This window comes from Perissodus microlepis, chromosome 6 (genome assembly GCF_051167445.1).
Source record: "Perissodus microlepis isolate ML-2025 ecotype Zambia chromosome 6, ASM5116744v1, whole genome shotgun sequence".
Lineage (NCBI taxonomy): Eukaryota > Metazoa > Chordata > Actinopteri > Cichliformes > Cichlidae > Perissodus > Perissodus microlepis.
The window spans coordinates 14743314-14762652 of record NC_140466.1 but is presented as its reverse complement, the minus strand read 5'-3'; the positions used below and the strand labels follow the sequence as shown (position 1 = coordinate 14762652).

At 40.6% G+C, this 19339-nt stretch overlaps 1 protein-coding gene across 1 annotated transcript in view; it reads left to right on the top strand.

The window, feature by feature from the left end:
* Nucleotides 1-19339, top strand: part of LOC146385308 (alpha-1,6-mannosylglycoprotein 6-beta-N-acetylglucosaminyltransferase B-like) — a 119916-nt gene that overhangs the window by 41568 nt on the left and 59009 nt on the right. The window contains exon 4 of the mRNA XM_084930967.1: nucleotides 18134-18243. Coding sequence (XP_084787093.1) covers nucleotides 18134-18243 — 110 coding nt within the window. The remainder of the gene's footprint in view (nucleotides 1-18133; nucleotides 18244-19339) is intronic.

Sequence of the window (19339 nt, the reverse complement as noted above, 5' to 3'; positions counted from 1 at the left end):
CCCATCATTTCTTTATGTTTTGCTTCCAAGGAGCCAGACTTTGTTGTAACCACTTTTAACACTTTGAAAGGCCTTCTGAGGGCCCTTCAAAGTATTTTTCACTCATCCTCAGTTTAATTCGTATATCTGACCATTTTTAGGCGAAGGGTCTTTTTTGTATTTTAGCCACTCACCACCGATCTACAACATTAAACGTCATTAAAGTATAAAAAGCAACTAATACGAAGGATGAGCCAGCGTTGAAAAGAACCAATTTTAAATTGTATTTTTAGGCACCTTATTAGTAGCAGCCTTTCTCAAAAACATGTAATTTGTTCCTATGTTTTTAGTTGAATGTACAAAAAATACCAAATATTCCACAGTTTGACAGGCACAGATACCAATCAGTTGATTCTCAAAGAGCTATTAGCTGAAAACCACTAACAATTAACTGAAAATGAATAGTTCTTTGGGCCTATATTGGCATGGTGTGCAGTGTGTCCTTGGAAAATGTCTCAAACTGTACAAATAGAGGATAAAATAGGAAGTGTCAAAATTGATGGAATTACGAATGCAGAAAAGTACAAAATCAGATTGGGATCCGCCATGCAATACCATCTAGGAAGCATCTGACTGGCAACGGCTTTTTCAGCATGACAGTCCTCCCAAACACACTGCCAATGCAGAAAAGGCATACCTGTATAGAAAACCACACAATGGAACACTGTCATTCATGGATCAGCCTCTCCATAGTCTGAGCCTCAACATTATTGAAGCTTGTGGGTTCATGTTGACAGAAAAGAACAAAAGGAAGCCAGCATCCAAAGAGGAGCTTTGGATGTCCTTCAAGAAACCTGGAGAACTATTCCTGAGGATTACTTAAAGAAATTACAAGAAAGTTTGCCTGAGAGACTTCAGACTGGTCATACCATACACTTAATTTCAAGATTTACACAAACTGTGCTTTTGCCTTATATACTGTATTTCCATTTATATTTTCACTTTAACTATTTCCCATTTTCCTCTTCATTTCTTTATATTTTAGCAATATATAAAGAAACAACAAGTGGCCCCAGACTTTTTCGTGGTACCGTAGATCCTTTTTTGTGATTTAAATTTGGCCAATTTCCCCTCCAGTTTCATCTTCCCTTGTATGTCCAGATGGCTTTGCAGTTGCTAGGATGAGTTCCTTATTATCATGTACAGCATCTCCCTGTCACCACTATAGTTGTGACTTCTGTCTTCTCTCCTTTTTACTCCTTGCAATATTGTGTTTAGCTCTTAGGTTCTTGCTCTCCCTTTTCCCCCTCCTACAGCCACTTGTGGAAATTGCTGACTGGTAACTCAAAATCCCTGCTGGAAACAGACAAGTCTTGCATGACCTTGCTACTCTAGCTTTTATCAGACTGCTCCCCTCTTTGCCCCGTTAGCATTGAAACATCTGATTTGTCTCTTTCTATAACGTTCACTTCATTTACAACTTTCATTTTCAAACAGCCAGACTAAAGTCAGCAGGAGTGATGTGATACACACCGACAGAAATCCCTTCACTTCCTCAAACCTTGTTAAATGATCCCAGATAAGCACTCAGGTTCAGGTCTGTGCAGAGGCACTCGAGCGGAAGAATGGAACGATTAATACAGTCTGACGTTGGTGTTAACTGCAATCAATGTCTAGTAATGGGCTGTTTAATGTGGAGGAAGCCGTTCTACTCCTAGGCCATTACTGAGAAGTACCCTGCTGAGAGTGTAACTCTGTATATTGTCAGGGACTCAAAGTAGGATGGTATTCATGTATTACTCTACTGAAGGGCATTGTTTTGAGGGGGTGAATAGATACTTATACTATGGGCAAGATGTAATTGCTTTTAAACATGAGCCGAAATCAATGCTGTGTCACAATCCTCTTTTAAACACTTAGTCCAGTTTGCCCTTCAGCACTAGAATTGCTGTCAGCTTACAACAGCTAAATAATGAATAGATGTACTGCAGGGTCTCTCTAAATTAGTTAAAAATGTAGTAACAAGTGATTATGCTTCACAAATACATAATTAGGATAACTGAATCATAAGAACAGGCTATTTGGTCCCTGTACAGTGGTAGTGAGAGCTTGTTTGACAGTGCCAGTAATAAGTTCATGCTGGGGATTTCATTCCAACAAGGCTGCCCGATTCTGTTTAACCTTTATATTGAGAATTTCAAGGTTATAGTTCAATAGTTTTGGTTCACATCTTTGTTTTTTGGAGATAATGTGGTCATACTTTATCAAGCGATGGCCTCAAACTACAGTAGTACTAACACAGTCTGTTACTGAGTTAAATAGCATCTCCACGTAGCATTGGGCTGTAGGGATGGGTATCGAAAACCGGTTCTTGTTGAGAACCGGTTCCCACTGTTTCAATTCCTTGGAATTGTTTGCCATTTTTGCAAACGATTCCCTTATCGATTCCAGCCGCCCCGAATGACGTCACCACGTTGCGGAGCGTCATTTACCTGGCAGGAAACATGGCAGCTCAAACGCTCAAAAGTTTGATTATATTTTACGAGAACGGATGACAACAGGGCAACTTGCTATACTTGCAAAGTAGATCTTTCATTTAAGGGAGGAAACACTACGAATATGCAAAAGCATTTGCTCACAAAACACGCCATAACCTTAAATGAGTGTCGTGTTTTTAATTCCGCTCCGGACTCGTGAATCTCAACCCAGCAGCAGCGGTAACGTTTGCACGTCCTCTCCCGTTAATGCGGCAGGTAAATAATCAACTAACAGTGCATATTATGTTAGCGCGATCTGCCTTATTACAAAACCTGCCATTACTGTGCATTTATGTGACCATGATGAGAGAGACAGACAGAGTCTGGCTCAGATGCTGGCAGTTCTCGCTGCAGTCTACAGGTAGCGTCTCCTTTCAGGCCAGGATAGACGAATGTCACCGAGCAGTGACTAAGTGGTCAAAGGCTTGCACCCATTTGCCACAGCAGATGCCCCGATTTTCGGTAAGTGAATGTGTTTAATTGTAGGCAGGGACATTACTGGATATTCCTGTGTAATTGCTACAGAATAATTTATGTTAAACTTTGTTATTGCTAAAGAAGAATATTTATTTTATTATTTTACATTTACAATTTTTTTTTCCTGGGGACCCTGTGACACCCATTGAAGAGCCGTAGCCTGTGGATCTCTTAGGATCTCACTGTTGGGTTTGTAAGGCCATGTTACTCCTAAATTTCTATCTTGTTCAAAGAGAAGATATAAAACAAAGTTCTAAGCTAATCGACCTTAGTGTTCTCCTTTTTTTAAAAAGAATCGATAAGAGAATCAAATCGTTAAACAGAATCGAAAATGGAATCGGAATCGTGAAAATCTTATCAATACCCATCCCTATTGGGCAGTATGACCTAAAGTTTACATATGGTATTTATGTAGGTTTTAGTGGTTTCACTGTATGTCCCAATATTATTTTTGTATAAAGTAAAGCTTTTTTTAATGAATTTATAAGGTATTAGTCACAGCTGATGTAGACAAGTGGTATCGACACAATGCTTCAAACTACTTTGTGAAAATTGGAATAAAAGATGGTGTTAGCTAGCATGACAGCAAATAGTTCAAAGTCCCTTTTGCAGCCAGCATTACCCAACAAGCATTGATGATGTAACTTTTTTAACTGTGTAATTATTGGTGTAAGAAACAGATTATGTTTCACAAACAATTGTATTTTATGATGCTGAAGTTAGTTCTTTTGGCTGCTCCGTTTAGGGTCCACACAGTAAATCATGTGCCTCAATCTCAGTGCATCTGTAGTATCATCCTCTGTTACACTAACTCTCTGCATGCCCTTCTTAACCACATCCATGAATTTTCTCTGTGGTCTTTCCTATGGCCTAGCACCTCAACATCTTTTGTCCAATATGTTTACTGTCTCTCCTTTGCACATGTCCAAACCATCTCAGCCATGCTTCTAGAACTTTGTTTCCAAACTGCTCAACCTGAGCTGTTCCTCTGATGTACTCATTTCTAAGCCTGTGCATTCTGGTCACTCACAATGAAAATCTATACATCTTTAACTCTTTTTGTCAGCGTCACAGTTTTCCAAACCAGACACCTTTCCCCTATGGTGCTATCCTTCTGTCACAGATCACCCTGGAGATATAATCTCCACCCACTCATCCTTGTCTGGACTCTCTTCTTCATTTTCTTCCTCTTATGTGTCCTGCACCACCCTCACATGCAGTACCACATATCCTGTCTTGGCAACCTATCGTATAGATCCACAGAGACACAGCAGCAACTCTTTCTTCCCGTCTTTATATGTCTCATCAACAAACAAACATTGTATCTGCAGTCTCATTCTTGGCATGAAGCCACACTGCTGCCCATTAGTTGTCACCTCTCTTCCCAACCTAGCTTAAACAACTCTTCCCCAAAGCTTCATGGTATGGCTCATTAGCTTTACCCCTTTGTACATCTCTGCATGTCACCCTTGTTCTTGAAAACTGGTGCCATTGCACTTCTTCTCCATTCCTCAGGTATCCTCTCACTCTCTTTAATTTTATTCAACAGTCTGGTTAAAAAGTCCACTACCTTAAACATCTCCATACCTCCACAGGTATGTATCTGGGCCCTTTCCACTCTTCATCTTCTTCATAGCTGATTTCACTTCCTCCTTACTAATTCTCTGCACTTCCTAATTCATTAACTGTCCTTCATCTGTCCTCCTTTCTCTCTCTCTCATATTCTGCATTCATGAGCTCCTCAAAGTAATCCTTCAAGCTTCTCAACACACTCTTTTCACTTATTAGTGCACTTCCATCCACACCCTTCATCACCCTAATCTGCTGTACATCCTTTCCATCTTGATCTCTCTGTCCAGCCAGTAAATATACATCTTTTTTTTCCTTTGTTAGAGTCCAACCTCACATACAACACCAGGTTTTCCCTTTCTCTGCTGCAGGCCTAGCCTCCCAGTATCCCTGTCTATTGTCTTCATCTCCCTGACTATCACAAGTTTTCTTTGCTAACCTTTTCCTGTGAATAGTTTCTTTTACTCACTTGTACCTAATTTCACCACAAAGTCACCTTGTCCTCATTCCTCTGTCCAGAGAGTACACCAAACCCCTCTGTTGGCACGTTCTCTCAGTACTATAGTTGTACTTTCAGTTATCTGGTCTCAACTCCTCCCTGAACTCTGTGCAACATTTTTTCCTTCCTCAGCTTCCACCATTTAATCCATGTCTCTGCCTTGACTCGCTTCCTCTTCTTGATTTTCAAAGTCCTCCTACAGACTACCATCCAAAACTTCTTAGCAGCATTCTCCCCTGATACCACCTTGTAGTATCTCTTTCAGATTTCACCGTCTGCATAAGATTTTGGAGATTTAGTTGTGGATTATTAATTATTAATTTGGTTCTTATGTGACAAGCATACACTGGTAATAATGGTCCCTTCTTGATTTTTTTTCTTGCATTCCTAATAGCAATTAATATAATACATGCATGGAGTATGCATATGACATTACAACTACTGGCCTTGTACATCAAGTATATCTTCATATCTTGTTCAAAAGTGGAGTGGGAGATTGACAGACAGATTGGTAAAGCATCTGCAGTAATCATTGATCCTACCCTCAGCTGTGGCTATAATCTGTGGGTAGTAAGTGAAGCAATAAGAACACAGTGGGTACAAACACTCTTCCTCTGAAGGGTTTCTGGGCCCACCCACAGTGAGAGGGTGAGGAGCTCTGTCATTAAGGAGGGGTCAAACCAGACCTGCTGCTCCTCTTTGTCAACAGGAAATAACTGAGGTGGTTTGGTCATCTGATTAGGATGCCTCCTCTCGCCTTATGGTTGAGGTCTTTTGGGCATGTTAAAACAGATGTATATTTAATGAAAAGTGTTTGTCTTGCGGGCCTAAAATATGGAGTGTATGAGCATTATAAAAGCATTTAGTTATGATATCTGAATGGTAGAGAATAAATCTTAGCATGGTCTCTCCAGCCACACCGATAAATAGTGTCTGGTCAGTACTATTATTGTTTTGTGAGAGGTGTTTCAATTTATTGTATTTTTTAAAATAAGTATTCAGAATACACCAAAACAGTAACTGTGTTTTCTTTTTTTTAACCACTGAGTAAAAGAAAGTATAAAAACTCCAACAGGGCAACATTTTGAGTGTGATTGCTGCAATCAAGCTAACAAAATTAACCTGGAACACATACTCAGTTTGATGCGAGTAGGTGTTTGCTGTGTTTTCTCCTAATTTACTCAATTTAGTGCTCACCGCTACTGCTAAAAAAGGTCACTAAAAAATGTTTTTAAAATGCACATTTGTTTTCATCTAATATGATATTAAATCAAAGCAAAATGGCATTTAATTGTCAATAGTCTCATTTAACAGGAGTTATTTGAATGGAGTATTTGCATAGTGGTAGGCCTATTTTCAGCAACCATCACTCCGGTTTTCTGTTGGAACGTTGTGTTACTTATGAAAGTTTATCATTTGATATCCTTTGAAATGCTAATTGATCATTTGGGGAAAAAAACAAAATTATGTTTTAACAGCTGAAAAACTTTGTGGTAATTAAAGCGCTGAAATTGGTGAGTTGATGAAGCATCAGCCTCTGTAGGTTCAATTATAGTATTAAAATGGCCAAAAACACTTTCTTTTCAAATTCTTGTTCTGGATATTTATTCATTTAGGAAATAAAATTGAAAACATATTATGGTGTGCTACTTCCTACTAAGAGAAAGACACAAACTGCCTGTGGCCAGGATAGTCAGAGAGGTTGATTAAAAGGTGTGCAACAAGACAACTACATCAAAATGCTCTGTTAAGGAAACAGGCCACCTAACAGGTCCTCAACATGAAGTGACACAAAACTTAACACTTTCTATGTATCTCAGTTTATGGACAGAAGAAAGTCTGTGTTTGCTCTATGTCTGTTGTTTAACACATGAGGGATGTGGAACACATGAAAAGATGCTGGCGCTCCACAAACCTGCCAAGGAGGAAATGCAAGGACTTGGGTGTATTTGGGTCAAGTTGGAGATATAATCATGTGAAAACAATTTTCATGTGACTCTGTGAAGTCTTATATCTTACTGACTGTTCGTTTAGAATCAGAATCAGAATCAGAAACTTTATTGTCATTGTCACGAGAACAACGAAATTAAGAATGGTCCCCGATCATTGCATCATCCCTAGCAATATCAAAATATAAATAAAACAATAAAATTCAATAAATAAAATAGATAGAATACTTAAAATACTAATAAGATGTAACAGTAAAACATTCACATACATTCCCACACACATGCTTCAGACCGTGCATAGATTAACACAAGAGTGGCGTGATGGACATTTTTTTTGTAGTATTCAGATGTGTTATTGCAGTTGGATAACAACTGTGTTTGAGTCTATTAGTCCTTGCTCTGATTGCCCTGTACCGTCTGCCTGAGGGCAACAGTTCGAACAGGGAGTGGCCAGGACGTGAGGTGTCTTTTATGATGTTTTGGGCCTTTTTAAAACAGTGGGCGTTGTGTAGAACTTCCAGTGTGGGGAGAGGGCAGCCAGTGATCTTTTGGGCGGTGTTAATGATCCCTTGGAGTGCTTTCCTCTGAGCCCCTGTGCAGCTAGTGTACCAAATACATATGCAGTAAGTTAGAACACTCTCAATGGTGGCTCTGTAGAAGGACACCAGCAGTCTCTGTGTGATGTTATTCCTCCTGAGAATTCTCAGGAAGTACAGTCTCTGTTGGGCCTTTTTCAGCAGCTCGGAGGTGTTCGCACTCCAGGAAAGGTTCTCCTCTATATTTGACTCCCAGAAAGCGGAAGCTTGCCACCCTTTCTACACAGTCCCCATTTATGAATAGTGGTTGGATCTCTGCCTTTTTCCTTCTGAAGTCTATTATGAGTTCTTTGGTTTTTGAAGTGTTGAGGAGGAAGTTATTGGCCTTACACCATGACGTCAGCTGCTCCACCTCGTCTCTGTACGTAGACTCGTCTCCCTTGGAAATGAGCCCCACCACTGTGGTGTCGTCTGCAAATTTCACAAAGATGTTGCTGTGGTGGCGAGGAGTGCAGTCGTGTGTGTAGAGAGAGTAGAGCAGTGGACTGAGCACACAGCCCTGGGGTGAGCCAGTGCTGAGACTCAGGGCTGAGGATGTGTGATGGCCAACTCTGACTCTCTGTCTACGGCCCGAGAGGAAGCTATTGATCCATATGCAGGTGCTGTATGGAAGCCCCAGGTCTTGTAGCTTGGCCACCAGTTTGTGTGGAAGGATGGTGTTAAAAGCTGAGCAGTAATCCACGAAGAGCATCCGCACATAGCTACCATGCTCTTCCAGGTGTGTTAATGCAGCATGGAGTGCTGTGGCTACAGCGTCTTCCGTGGACCGGTTTGCTCTGTAGGCAAACTGGTGTGGATCCAGGCTGTGGGGCAGGGCTGCTGTGATGTGTCTGCGGACCAGCTTCTCAAAGCATTTCATTACCACTGGGGTGAGTGCCACCGGTCTGTAGTCATTCAGGCCGGTGATGTGGGGCTTCTTAGGCAAGGGGACTATGGTGGAGGACTTCAGGCAGAGTGGGACAGTCGCCTGTGCGAGGGATTTGTTGAAGATCCTGGTGAAGATCCCAGCCAGCTGTTCTGCACAATCCCTCAATATTCGACCTGGCACACCATCAGGACCCGCCGCCTTCCTCGGGTTAACAGCCTGCAGCATGCGCCTCACCTCCTGCTCTTCCAGGGTGAGGGTGGTGCTGCTATGGATGGCGTGTTGCTGCTGTGGCTCCAAAACCTCCGGTACCCTGGTCTCAAAGCGGGCGAAGAAGATATTCAGCTCCTCTGCCAGCTCCAGGTCACCGTCCGCAGCTCCGAGATTGATCTTATAGTTGGTTAGGTGCTGGATGCCTTGCCACACCTGCCGGCTGGTATTACTCTTCAGATGGTCCTCAATCCTCCTCCTATAGTCCCCCTTCGCCTCTCTGATGCCTCTCTTCAGGTTGGATCGGGCTGTGGTGTAGTGATCCCTGTTGCCAGACCTGAACGCAATGTTCCTCTCCTTCAGCAGCTGCCTGACCTCCCGGGTCATCCAGGGCTTTTGGTTGGGATAAGCCCGGATCCATTTGACTGCTGTAACAGTGTCTATGCAGTGTTTTATATAGCAGAGAACACTGTCTGTGAACATTTCCAAGTCCTGATGTTCAAAGATATCCCAGTTAGTCCTGTCAAAACAGTCCTGCAGCTGCTGAGAGGCACCCTCTGGCCATATGGTAATATTCTTTGTGATGGTAGGAGCAGTTTTCTTGAGGGGGGCATATGCAGCCACTCATTAGGAAAAAAAAAATTCCATTACAGTGTCTCCTGGTTTCCAAAACCCAGTGAGCAGTTTTGTACATACAATATATTTCAACTGTGTTTGATATCAATAATAGAAATTTACTTTCAATGCAACAATTTTCACAAAGTAGTTTGAGGTATTGGGTCACTGTGTGACTCATACCTAAAGCCTTGCAGTATATTTACACCAGTATATTTTAGGTATGCCAAAGTCGGGCAAGGATAGCAGCCAATTTCTATTGGTCATGCTGTAGAGCAAACCCACAAAATAGACAAGGAAAAAAAATCAAGGTTAGAGATTGACTCAAGTTTTTCTACAAGCAGTGCAACTTTCTTCAATTCTATCATTACAAAGTTTACCTCAGCAGTAGTGCTCTGTGAGTAATATAAAATCTAATCCAGAACACATTGTTATCACAAAAAAACATTGATTTTTTTTTTTAATCATTATTCTTTTTTGGAGATTTGTTTGTTTCAGATTTAGAAGGAGACCCTTGGAGTGAAGGAGTTGCGATAGCTGGAATAAAAGTTTTGATTCAGCATGCAGAACAAAAGGATGTTAGAAACAAAGGAAAGTGGTGGGCAGATAGAAATGGGCACACATACACAACCATGTATTCGTAATCGTAACTTCTGTGATGGGGAGTAATATGTATGTGTGTGTGTGTGCACATATTAGTTAATGTGAGGTCATTCCTGCTAAAAAGCAGTTTGATCGTGAGAAAAGTGCACAGATCTGTGCACCTGCAGAAATTATGGCTGTACACACGCACACCAGAGTGACTATCACAACACTGATGACTTAACGTTCCTCTTTAGTTCAGTAATTTTCATTCACTCAATCGTTTCCCCTCTCGTACTTCCTCTGTGTTTCTTTTCCGCCCTGTTCTTAATACCTCTGTCTCACTTTTCTTTCTACGTTCCTGTTTCCTCCCTGTGTGTTCTCTTCCGGCTGCTCTACACAGAATGAGTGAGTGTGTGTCAGCAAGGAAATTGGGAATGAGTGACGTGGTAAACTGTGATTTTTGCCAGCAGGGAGAGGAACAAATGGGAGGAAAGCACTTTATAAAAACATATCCCAAATCCAGGCCAGACAGGCACACACACACACACCCATGCACACACTCACACACATATACACTGGGCGGCAGTCCCATCACAATGTGAGCTTCATTGGTGCTGACACACTCCAATGTAGCAGTGAATGGGACTTGATGTCTGAGGCCCCAGCCTATGATTCGCCCACAGGGCAGCCACTCATTAAAGTACAAAAGGGAGCAAAGGGAGGGAAAGGGACAGAGGAAATGGGAGGTGAAGATAAGGGCGGGGGAAAGGATGCAGATTTGATTCACTCTGTTTTACTGTGCAGTGGATAAGCCACTAGATTGGTAAGTTTACCCTTAGGCATAGACACTCGGAAGATCACTACTCTGGCATTGCTTCACCAATTTCTCCTCCCTTAAGCAACATCTAGGCTCCATCGGTAGCTACACTTCTTCACTGCTGGGGCCTTCTTTCTACAACAGCTATTGGAAGTAATCAGCAACGAAACACCTATTTAATCAATTTCCTGGATTCACTTGCTTTAAAGTTGTTGTTTTTTTTGTAGTCAGTGAACAGAGACAGGTAGCTTCAAAAGTAGCTTCAAAATATTTGATTTGTCTCTTTAGTTACTTTAGCCTTTTAGCCTTTAGCCTACCTACATGAACATTAAATGAGAGGGCATAATGTTTTACTTGACCCAGGTTTCTGGGTCATTTTGGGATCATTTCTGGCTCATTTTGACATTCTTTGGTCCTAATTTGTATTTACTGAGGCGTTAAAAAGTATTGATGTTAAAATGGTGCAAAAGCCCTGATGACTGAGAAAGTTTCACAAACATTAGATCCTTCCCCTTGGGTGAGAGAATCCAATGTGCTGTTAAGGTGCTCTTAAATTGTAAAAGCCCAATACTCTTATATAAATTCAATTCAGTTCAATTCAATTTTATTTATACAGCACCAAATCACAACAGCAGTGGCCTAAAGGCACTTTATATTGTAAGGCAGACCGTACAATAATACATACAGAGAAACCCAACAATCATAGGACCCCCTATGAGCAAGCACTTTGGTGACAGTGGGAATGAAAAACTCCCTTTTAACAGGAAGAAACCTCCGGCGGAACCAGGCTCAGGGAGGGGTGGGGCCATCTGCTGCGACTGGTTGGGGAGAGAGAAGGAAGACAGGATAAAAGACATGCTGTGGAAGAGAGACAGAGATTAATTACGAGTATGATTTTATGCAGAGGTGTATTAACACATGGTGACTGAAGAAGAAATACTCAATGCATCATGGGAATCCCCTGGCCGTCTACACCTATTGCAGCATAACTAAGGGAGGATTCAGGGTCACCTGATCCAGTCATAACTAGAGATGGCACGATACCACTTTTTTATGTCCGATACCGATACCGATATCATAAATTTGGATATCTGCCGATACCGAAATGAATCTGATATAGTGTATTTTTTAATCAATAAAACGTTTTTTTAATATCTTGCTGCATTTTGTATAAGTTTACACTCAAGTTTAAATAAATAACAACACTAAAGCTATTCTGTTATACCTGTATGTAAAAAATACACTGCGCCCAAAATATTTCATAGTTCAGCAAAACCGATCAATCTAATAAACTTAAACCTACTCCATCCTCCCTATTCTGGTATTTTAAAGAGTACTTAGCAGAAATATTAAGCAACCTAACTAATAGGGTTGCAAACTCCCAGCAAAAAAAAATAGGGAACCACCCTCCACCTCATGATGCTTAATCGATGTAATCAAATTTAATTTGATGCAGGGGAAAAATGCACAGAAATAAATTATTTTTCAAGAATAATTAAATAGATTCAACATCTTTCGTCAACAGAATTGCAGACTGCACAGATGGTATCTTCCCAAAGGAAAAAGTACTATAGCTTACTAGGGTATATTAGACTTAACGGTTACTATATACAGTAATGGACTACTATATATTTTACATCAGATTAAAACTTTGGGTGTAAGATTCAGATAATTATTTATTAAAAGCTAGACATTTTAAATGAGAATAAGAAAGAAAAGTATGTCTTTGTGCCCCCTTTTCCCTGTTCATGCCCTATCGGCCCCCCTGGCTAAACTTTGCTAGATCCGCCCCTGCACAGTTACCAGCTACATAGAAAAAGATCCTGGTGTAGAAAGTAATATTAAATAAATTCTAACAACAGCTTATCAAGCTTAATAGTGCTGCTGTTGTTCAACCGCTGGTTTCCTCTTTCTGGTGAGAAGTGGGCCAAAAACTAAGAAGAGAGACGGACTCGCGACAGAAAAGCCGATCAGCTGATCATTAAGCAGTTTCACGATTGAAGTAGCAGCAGGAGAGAGAGAGAGAGAGAGAAGCAGTCGCTCCATATATCCGTTGTTAAGCTTAACGCTAAAATGCTTTACAAACATTCAGAGATGAACTTACACACTTGCTTTACTTCTCTCTGGGATCACTTCCTCGGAGATGAAATGCTGGTTTGGTAGCGAAGCTACAAATACACACAGCCGCTCTATCACGTGATGCATACTGCTGCTACGTGCTAGGTTATGAGCCGAGTTACGCCGTGTAGCAAGTTTTGTGAGGTGCTTTTTTGATATTTAATGGATCGGATTACATTTTTTATTTCTCGCCGATATCCGATCCAGTAATTTGGGTCAGTATCGGACCGATACCGATACGTAATATCGGATCGGTCCATCTCTAGTCATAACTATATTGTGGCGAGCTCAGACAAGGAGGAGACGGAGGTATCGTTTGGTCTTGCTTCCCGTGAGCTAGCCAGGGAGCACAGCCGTTTATTAACATTTGCAGAAGAGCACACTGCCGCTAGCTAACTGCTCAGCGTGGCAACAACACAGCAACAACACACAGGGCGCCCTCTGACCCCGGAAGGACACACCGTCGCAGCGAGAGGGCGTCACCCGTCACCATGGCAACATACACAAAACATAACTGTACAAACAGAACCCCGAACAGCCCTGACCCACTACAATATGCTTTATTAAAAAGAAAAGTTTTAAGCCTAATCTTAAAAGTAGAAATAGTGTCTGTCTCCTGAATCAAAACTGGAAGCTGGTTCCACAGAAGAGGGGCCTGAAAACTGAAGGCTCTCCCTCCCATTCTACTTTTAAATACTCTAGGAACAACAAGTAATCCTGCAGTGTGAGAGCAAAGTGCTCTAATAGGGTGATATGGTACTACAAGGTCATTAAGATAAGATTGGGCCTGATTATTTAAGACCTTGTGTGTGAGGAGCAGGATTTGTTTTCTATAAGATGCTTATAGATGATCTCAATTAAGAGTATCAGTCTGCCAATATTACTCAATGCTATTGAGCTATCAGGGATACGACAGTGTCTGTAATGTCCAGGTCCTCTGACTTGTTCTCAGTCGTCCAGGTTGTGGTAATCTAAGGAGCTTGTAAAAAAAAGTGACTGCACTTCTTTACAGAAGGGTAGGATATCATATAGAATAACAAATAGAACAACATTTTCATCATTGGTCCTTCCTTGTAGCAGGTTTATAAGAGAAAGCATGAAATCCCAGTGCACTTCAGACCCACACCCTGAGACAAAAACTGGTTCATCCCGAAGACAAAACTCCCAAACACATTTTAAACAACGTAGTGTATGTTGTACAGTGCAGCGAGGAATGCTCAGACCTCTACATTGGAGAAACCAAACAGCCACTCCATAAACGCATGGCACAACATCTGCATCTAAAAGATAAAGGCCAATCTTTCGAGGATGCCAGTTCACATTTTGGACAGATGGTTTAAAAGAAGAGTGAAAGAGGCCACCTATTCCCTCTGTGAATGACCATCTTTGAACAGGGGGGTGGCTTACAACACCAACTGTCTTCCACCTACAATGCAGTTTTGAGATCCCTTCCCAGGCACCTTAATGCCCACTCACAACTTGCGTCAGGTGATCTCAGTAGGTCACATGGTAGGGCGAGTCAAGGTCTCACAATGGGTTTTCACACCTTGGCTCTTTTGATGAGGCACATGATCAATAGTGGGTCAATGACCCTTTTAAAGGAACAACTCCCATTAGGGTTTAAATACCTGATTTCGTTTTAGTACTGATGAAGCTTTTCAGATGAGAGGTGAAACGCTTTCAAGAAACCTAAAGAAGTCCAGTCGCTTTTCTTTCCAGGCTCCTTAAAATCTCCCATATGTATTCATGTCTGATGACTGCAAAAATCATAGCATACAATTCATATTCTTTTTCTTCAAACTCATCAATCGTTTGGTGGCACAAGCACTTTATTTGTGCCTTTATATATGTGTATAGGCATATATGCCAGTCTGTATTTGTGAAAATTGGTCTATTAACACCATGAAACGGGGTGGCATAAGACAACATGAGCACAAACAAAAAAACACCAGCCAAACCCACAAGCTAACACCTTGTCATGTGGATCTTTTGTTCAGATAGCTTTCATTGATGGGATGCTGCCAGAGCTGTCCTCTTCCCTTAAGAGGATGAAGTCATTAATCAGAATGGGAGGGAGAGAGAAATAACATGAAAACAGATTTTTATTTGTATCCTTAGAAAGCCTCCCTCTAGTTAACATTGATTTTCTCTTGCTGCCAGTTCATTTTCAGAGTGTTCTACTTCTACTTGGCATCCATCTGTGAATTTCTTCTCGTTTCTTCTCCCCCTATACTTTCTTCCCGTTTTGTTTTCCCTTTGCGCTTCCTCATTTCTGTCTTGTTCCGCTCATTTGTAAAAGAGCCAACTGTCTACATTCATCAAACGGGAGGAAACTTTATTGCGAGTAGCATGCAACAGTCGACCATCAAATATGTATATCCTTGTACTTCTTTGATCATAATCATCGTTTAATGTTTCAGTCAAGCTGTTTTGTCTGCTTCCTCGTGAAGGCACAGGGGATGTCTTTATTTTATCCTCTTTTTCCTTAACATAAAGGTCCCTCTGGCACTCGTGGTCTGTTTGCTGTGGATGGTTGATCTCCTTTCCTTTCATGCCAGTGTTATTCCATTTTATCCTCAACTCTCCCAGTCTATGTATGTCTTCCTCATTGCTTTTGCCCTATCTGGATCACATTGTGCAAGCTGCTTCTATTGCTCTTTCATCCACATCTCTGCCTTAGTTTCTCCCACTCTGGCTGTCTCCTTTCTCCTTCCCTGTGTGTTCATCTCTCGAGATTAGTTTATACTGTAGCATAAATTAGAGCTGAGATTAGAAGGTCATGTTCCATGAGGCAAACTTGCACAGTTAAGCCCCCCAAAGAGAGCCTTACATAAGATGGGTTACCTATCTTACCAAGCACTGTGTTATCTTCTTCGGCTGGGAACTTTTGTGGAATCCTCTCTAAAATAATATTAATGTTTCAGTCGAATTTTATAACCTAAAATGATCCTGGTTCTCATTGTAAGACAATGTAAGATAATAAGTTTGAACTGATGCAATTTCCTAATGTGTATTTGCCTCACTTCAATGAAACAGAGGAGTGAAATCATAATTAGTTCTGTTGTAAGCTCCTATTATAACTGCTACAGAGCACATTCATGCTAAGTGTGTTTGGAAAGGTTTGTTAATACAGTGGATATTGTTTTCTCTGTAGTTTGTTAGATGTGCGGAGTATAATTTGTGGCAATAAAAAATACATGCAATAATTGATCTTAATTAAGCTCTAGTTTAAAATCCTTTTTTACAAAACTGACATGACATGCGGTGCTTAAAAAAATTATAAAATGCATAAGCATAGCTAAGTAACCAATGTGAGAACTGGAGACGACTTTTTCTCTGAAACAACAGATAATAATGGCTCTGCTACTGGAAATAGTTCCTAATAATTAACTGAAAGTGAACTGCTGTACGCCCACCTTTACTTGACATATTGTGCCTTATCAAATAAAAGTAAAATTTATATACAACAAATAAAAGTCACTTACGTAACTTTCCAGTATCTTTATAATTTCACCAGATAACAGGACATTAACCTTTTTCTTTTTTTCCCCATTTGCCTACATTATTACCCTAGCAACTGCCCATCCTCAAGATACTGACTTGAGGTTAAAATGTCCATGGGTGAAGGTCATTAGGTTTGTTATTATTAACATTTTTGCAGTGGTTCCCCCATGTTTTATTTTGGCGAACTCTGTGTCATCACTTACACTAATGACATGATCCCTTATGGCTACGCAAGTATTCTCACACCACTGTGTATGTTTTGCACATGCTTGAAATGAACCTCATTACCGAACCACTACATGTAAAGCTGATCGACCGGTCACTGATCTGGGCAAAGAATGCTAAACATAGGTCCATGCCGGTTGATCGATAGATATCCAGATACAGACGGATGAATCGATGGATGGAGTTGGGATGGTGGCTCATACTTAGCTCAGTACTGGAAGCAAAACTCACTTTTACTGTCTAATAATGGATGTTTCTTTAAAATGTTTTTAATGAACAGAATTTTTTGACAAACAGAAATTATGTAAAATGAAAAATATTCCAAACATGTACATACTCTTCAAGAGTTTTATTGAAAAAGAAAAAAGTAATTCCATAGCTGCACTTACTGTGAATTATTCAGACAAACGTACAAGTTAGTGTGCTGTGTGCCAAAATTTTACCTCACCTAACCAAACCACTACACATCACTTTACTTTACAACATTTCTACATTCTGGTGACAGCTGTTATCCCTGAAATATACATGCCCCTAAAAATAATGGATTCTCTGTTGCAGTGAACATATTAAAGAGGGTGAAAACATACGCAGTGAAGCTTACAAGTGACACTTACAAAGATGCTAATGGAGCATGGAGACTGCCTTTGACTTTGATGGCTGTCCTGTTCTTTGTTTACACTTTGTAAAGCAACAAAAAAATTTCTTCACATATTCCCTCCGCCCCATCATTTATTATTTATTTAGTTGCTGCTGTTAGCATTAATTTTGTTCAGCAGACATGTGATGATGCTATATAGACACATATACACACATACATGATCAATAATTTGTATTATCTTCCCTGATGATGTGTTATTGTGCTTTATTCAAGCCTCTGGCTTTAATGAGGGTTAATACCATCTGCTGATTAGACAATACAGTCAGACAGGAAGGCACACGTATACACAGACACATGCTGCATGCTGCAAGTGAATCATTTAAATGGACATAATGGGCACAGCAGTGTGGGTGTGCAGGCTTGGCTTTGCACTGTATGACGTGCAACCATGCAGTCTAATGTTTTGGGAAGGAAAACTGAAACATATACACATAATATGCACACATTTCCCACACATCTTATTATGTGAATGGGAAATGTCACACCCCAGAGAGGAAGTGGTATTAACAGTGAAGGTCTTTTCCTATTTCACGCTCCAACCATGTGTCTACCAATTTGCATCCCCTACTAACACTTCTACATCTATTGAGATGTAAAAAAAAAAAAAAGAAAAAAAAAAGGGAGAGTTGCAATGGAAGTAAGAGAGAAAAGGAAGTTGGCGACAAATCGGACGGAAAAAGGTAGAAACCACAAGTGGAGAAGTGGAATAACAAGAAAGGAGGGTCATTAGCCCATGAATGAATGAATGAATGGAGAAAGAGTATGTAGTAGGGAATGCACTAAATGTCAATGCACAAGATGGGGGTGAATGGCAATTGTTGCTTGAAGATTTTGCTGCCAGGTGTGTGACACAAGTGCTCTACTTTGCCATCTGTCCATCGTGATCGCCTGCGTTTCTTCACTCTAAGTCCAGGTGTTTTGTGTCTACAGGTTTCAACCAGCCAGCCTGGTGGAGAGGATTCAAGCTATCGCCCAGAATGTCTCTAACATGGCCATCAGGGTGGAGCAGATATTGCAAAACAGTATGGTGCAAGGCAGAGGTACAGTATCATTATCATCATGGTTTCACCTTCTTGTTTACAATATGTGTGAGTAAAATCCAGCTTATCATTGGTTTCCTTGTTCCGTAGATCGGCTACAATTACAGACAACATCATAAATTAATATGCAGCACAGGGATATTACAAGAACAATAAATAAGTATATAAGACACACCTCACTCAAATCCAGCCTGCTCCACTCTTATGATTTACAATAAGAAATTGATTGATTAACGTTGTTACCCCAAAGGGAAACGGGCTTGCATTATGCACAATAAACACACAATTGTGTACAATGTCATTATACACAATAAAAATGTACACATAAAAGAGGAGGGCGCTGGCAGACACTTGGTACCAGTGATGGTATACGTGGTCTCACACAATGTGAAGAGTGCATCGCAAACATTGCACCACTGCATAAGAACAGCCACTGAAATGTAATCAGTAATTTACAACTTGAAGCACAGCTGAACACATGAACAGCTTGTGATGACAAATATGCAGACCCACACATGCAAAGGAACGAGGAGAAACAGAAACACACACACATCTGTTATTTGAGTGTTTTTTGGGTTTTTTGATCACTGACACAAATCAGTTTTCATACCGTGTCAGTTAGCAGAGCTTCTGTCTGACACCTTCTGACACAAAAATATTAAAACATAGTAGAAAGTATTTGGACAATGGGTCGTTATACTAGATTAAAATAGACAGTCAAAAACACCAACATGAAAAAAATGAGATGTTTGATTTGAGTCAACATCCAGAATCTTCTGTAGTCAGTGATATCAGATTTTTTTGTTTTGTTTTTTTTCCAGTAAATTAAAAATCGAGAGAAATAAACTCAGGCTATGGAATCATCATGGAGGCTCTGAAGTGGAGGCGAGGTCATCTCTGTAAATGTCAGCTCTTATCCAACTGTGTGGTTTTCTGTTGTCTTGTTCACAACAGACTTTTTTTTATCAAAACCGCAGTAATACCAAATATCCGCCCACTTTCCTCTGTTACTTTTTTCTTGAGGCTAATTGCTCAACTCTTTACATGAGAATAAATGAGCATTACTTCTCCTTTTGTTTTCGCCTCTGCATCTGCA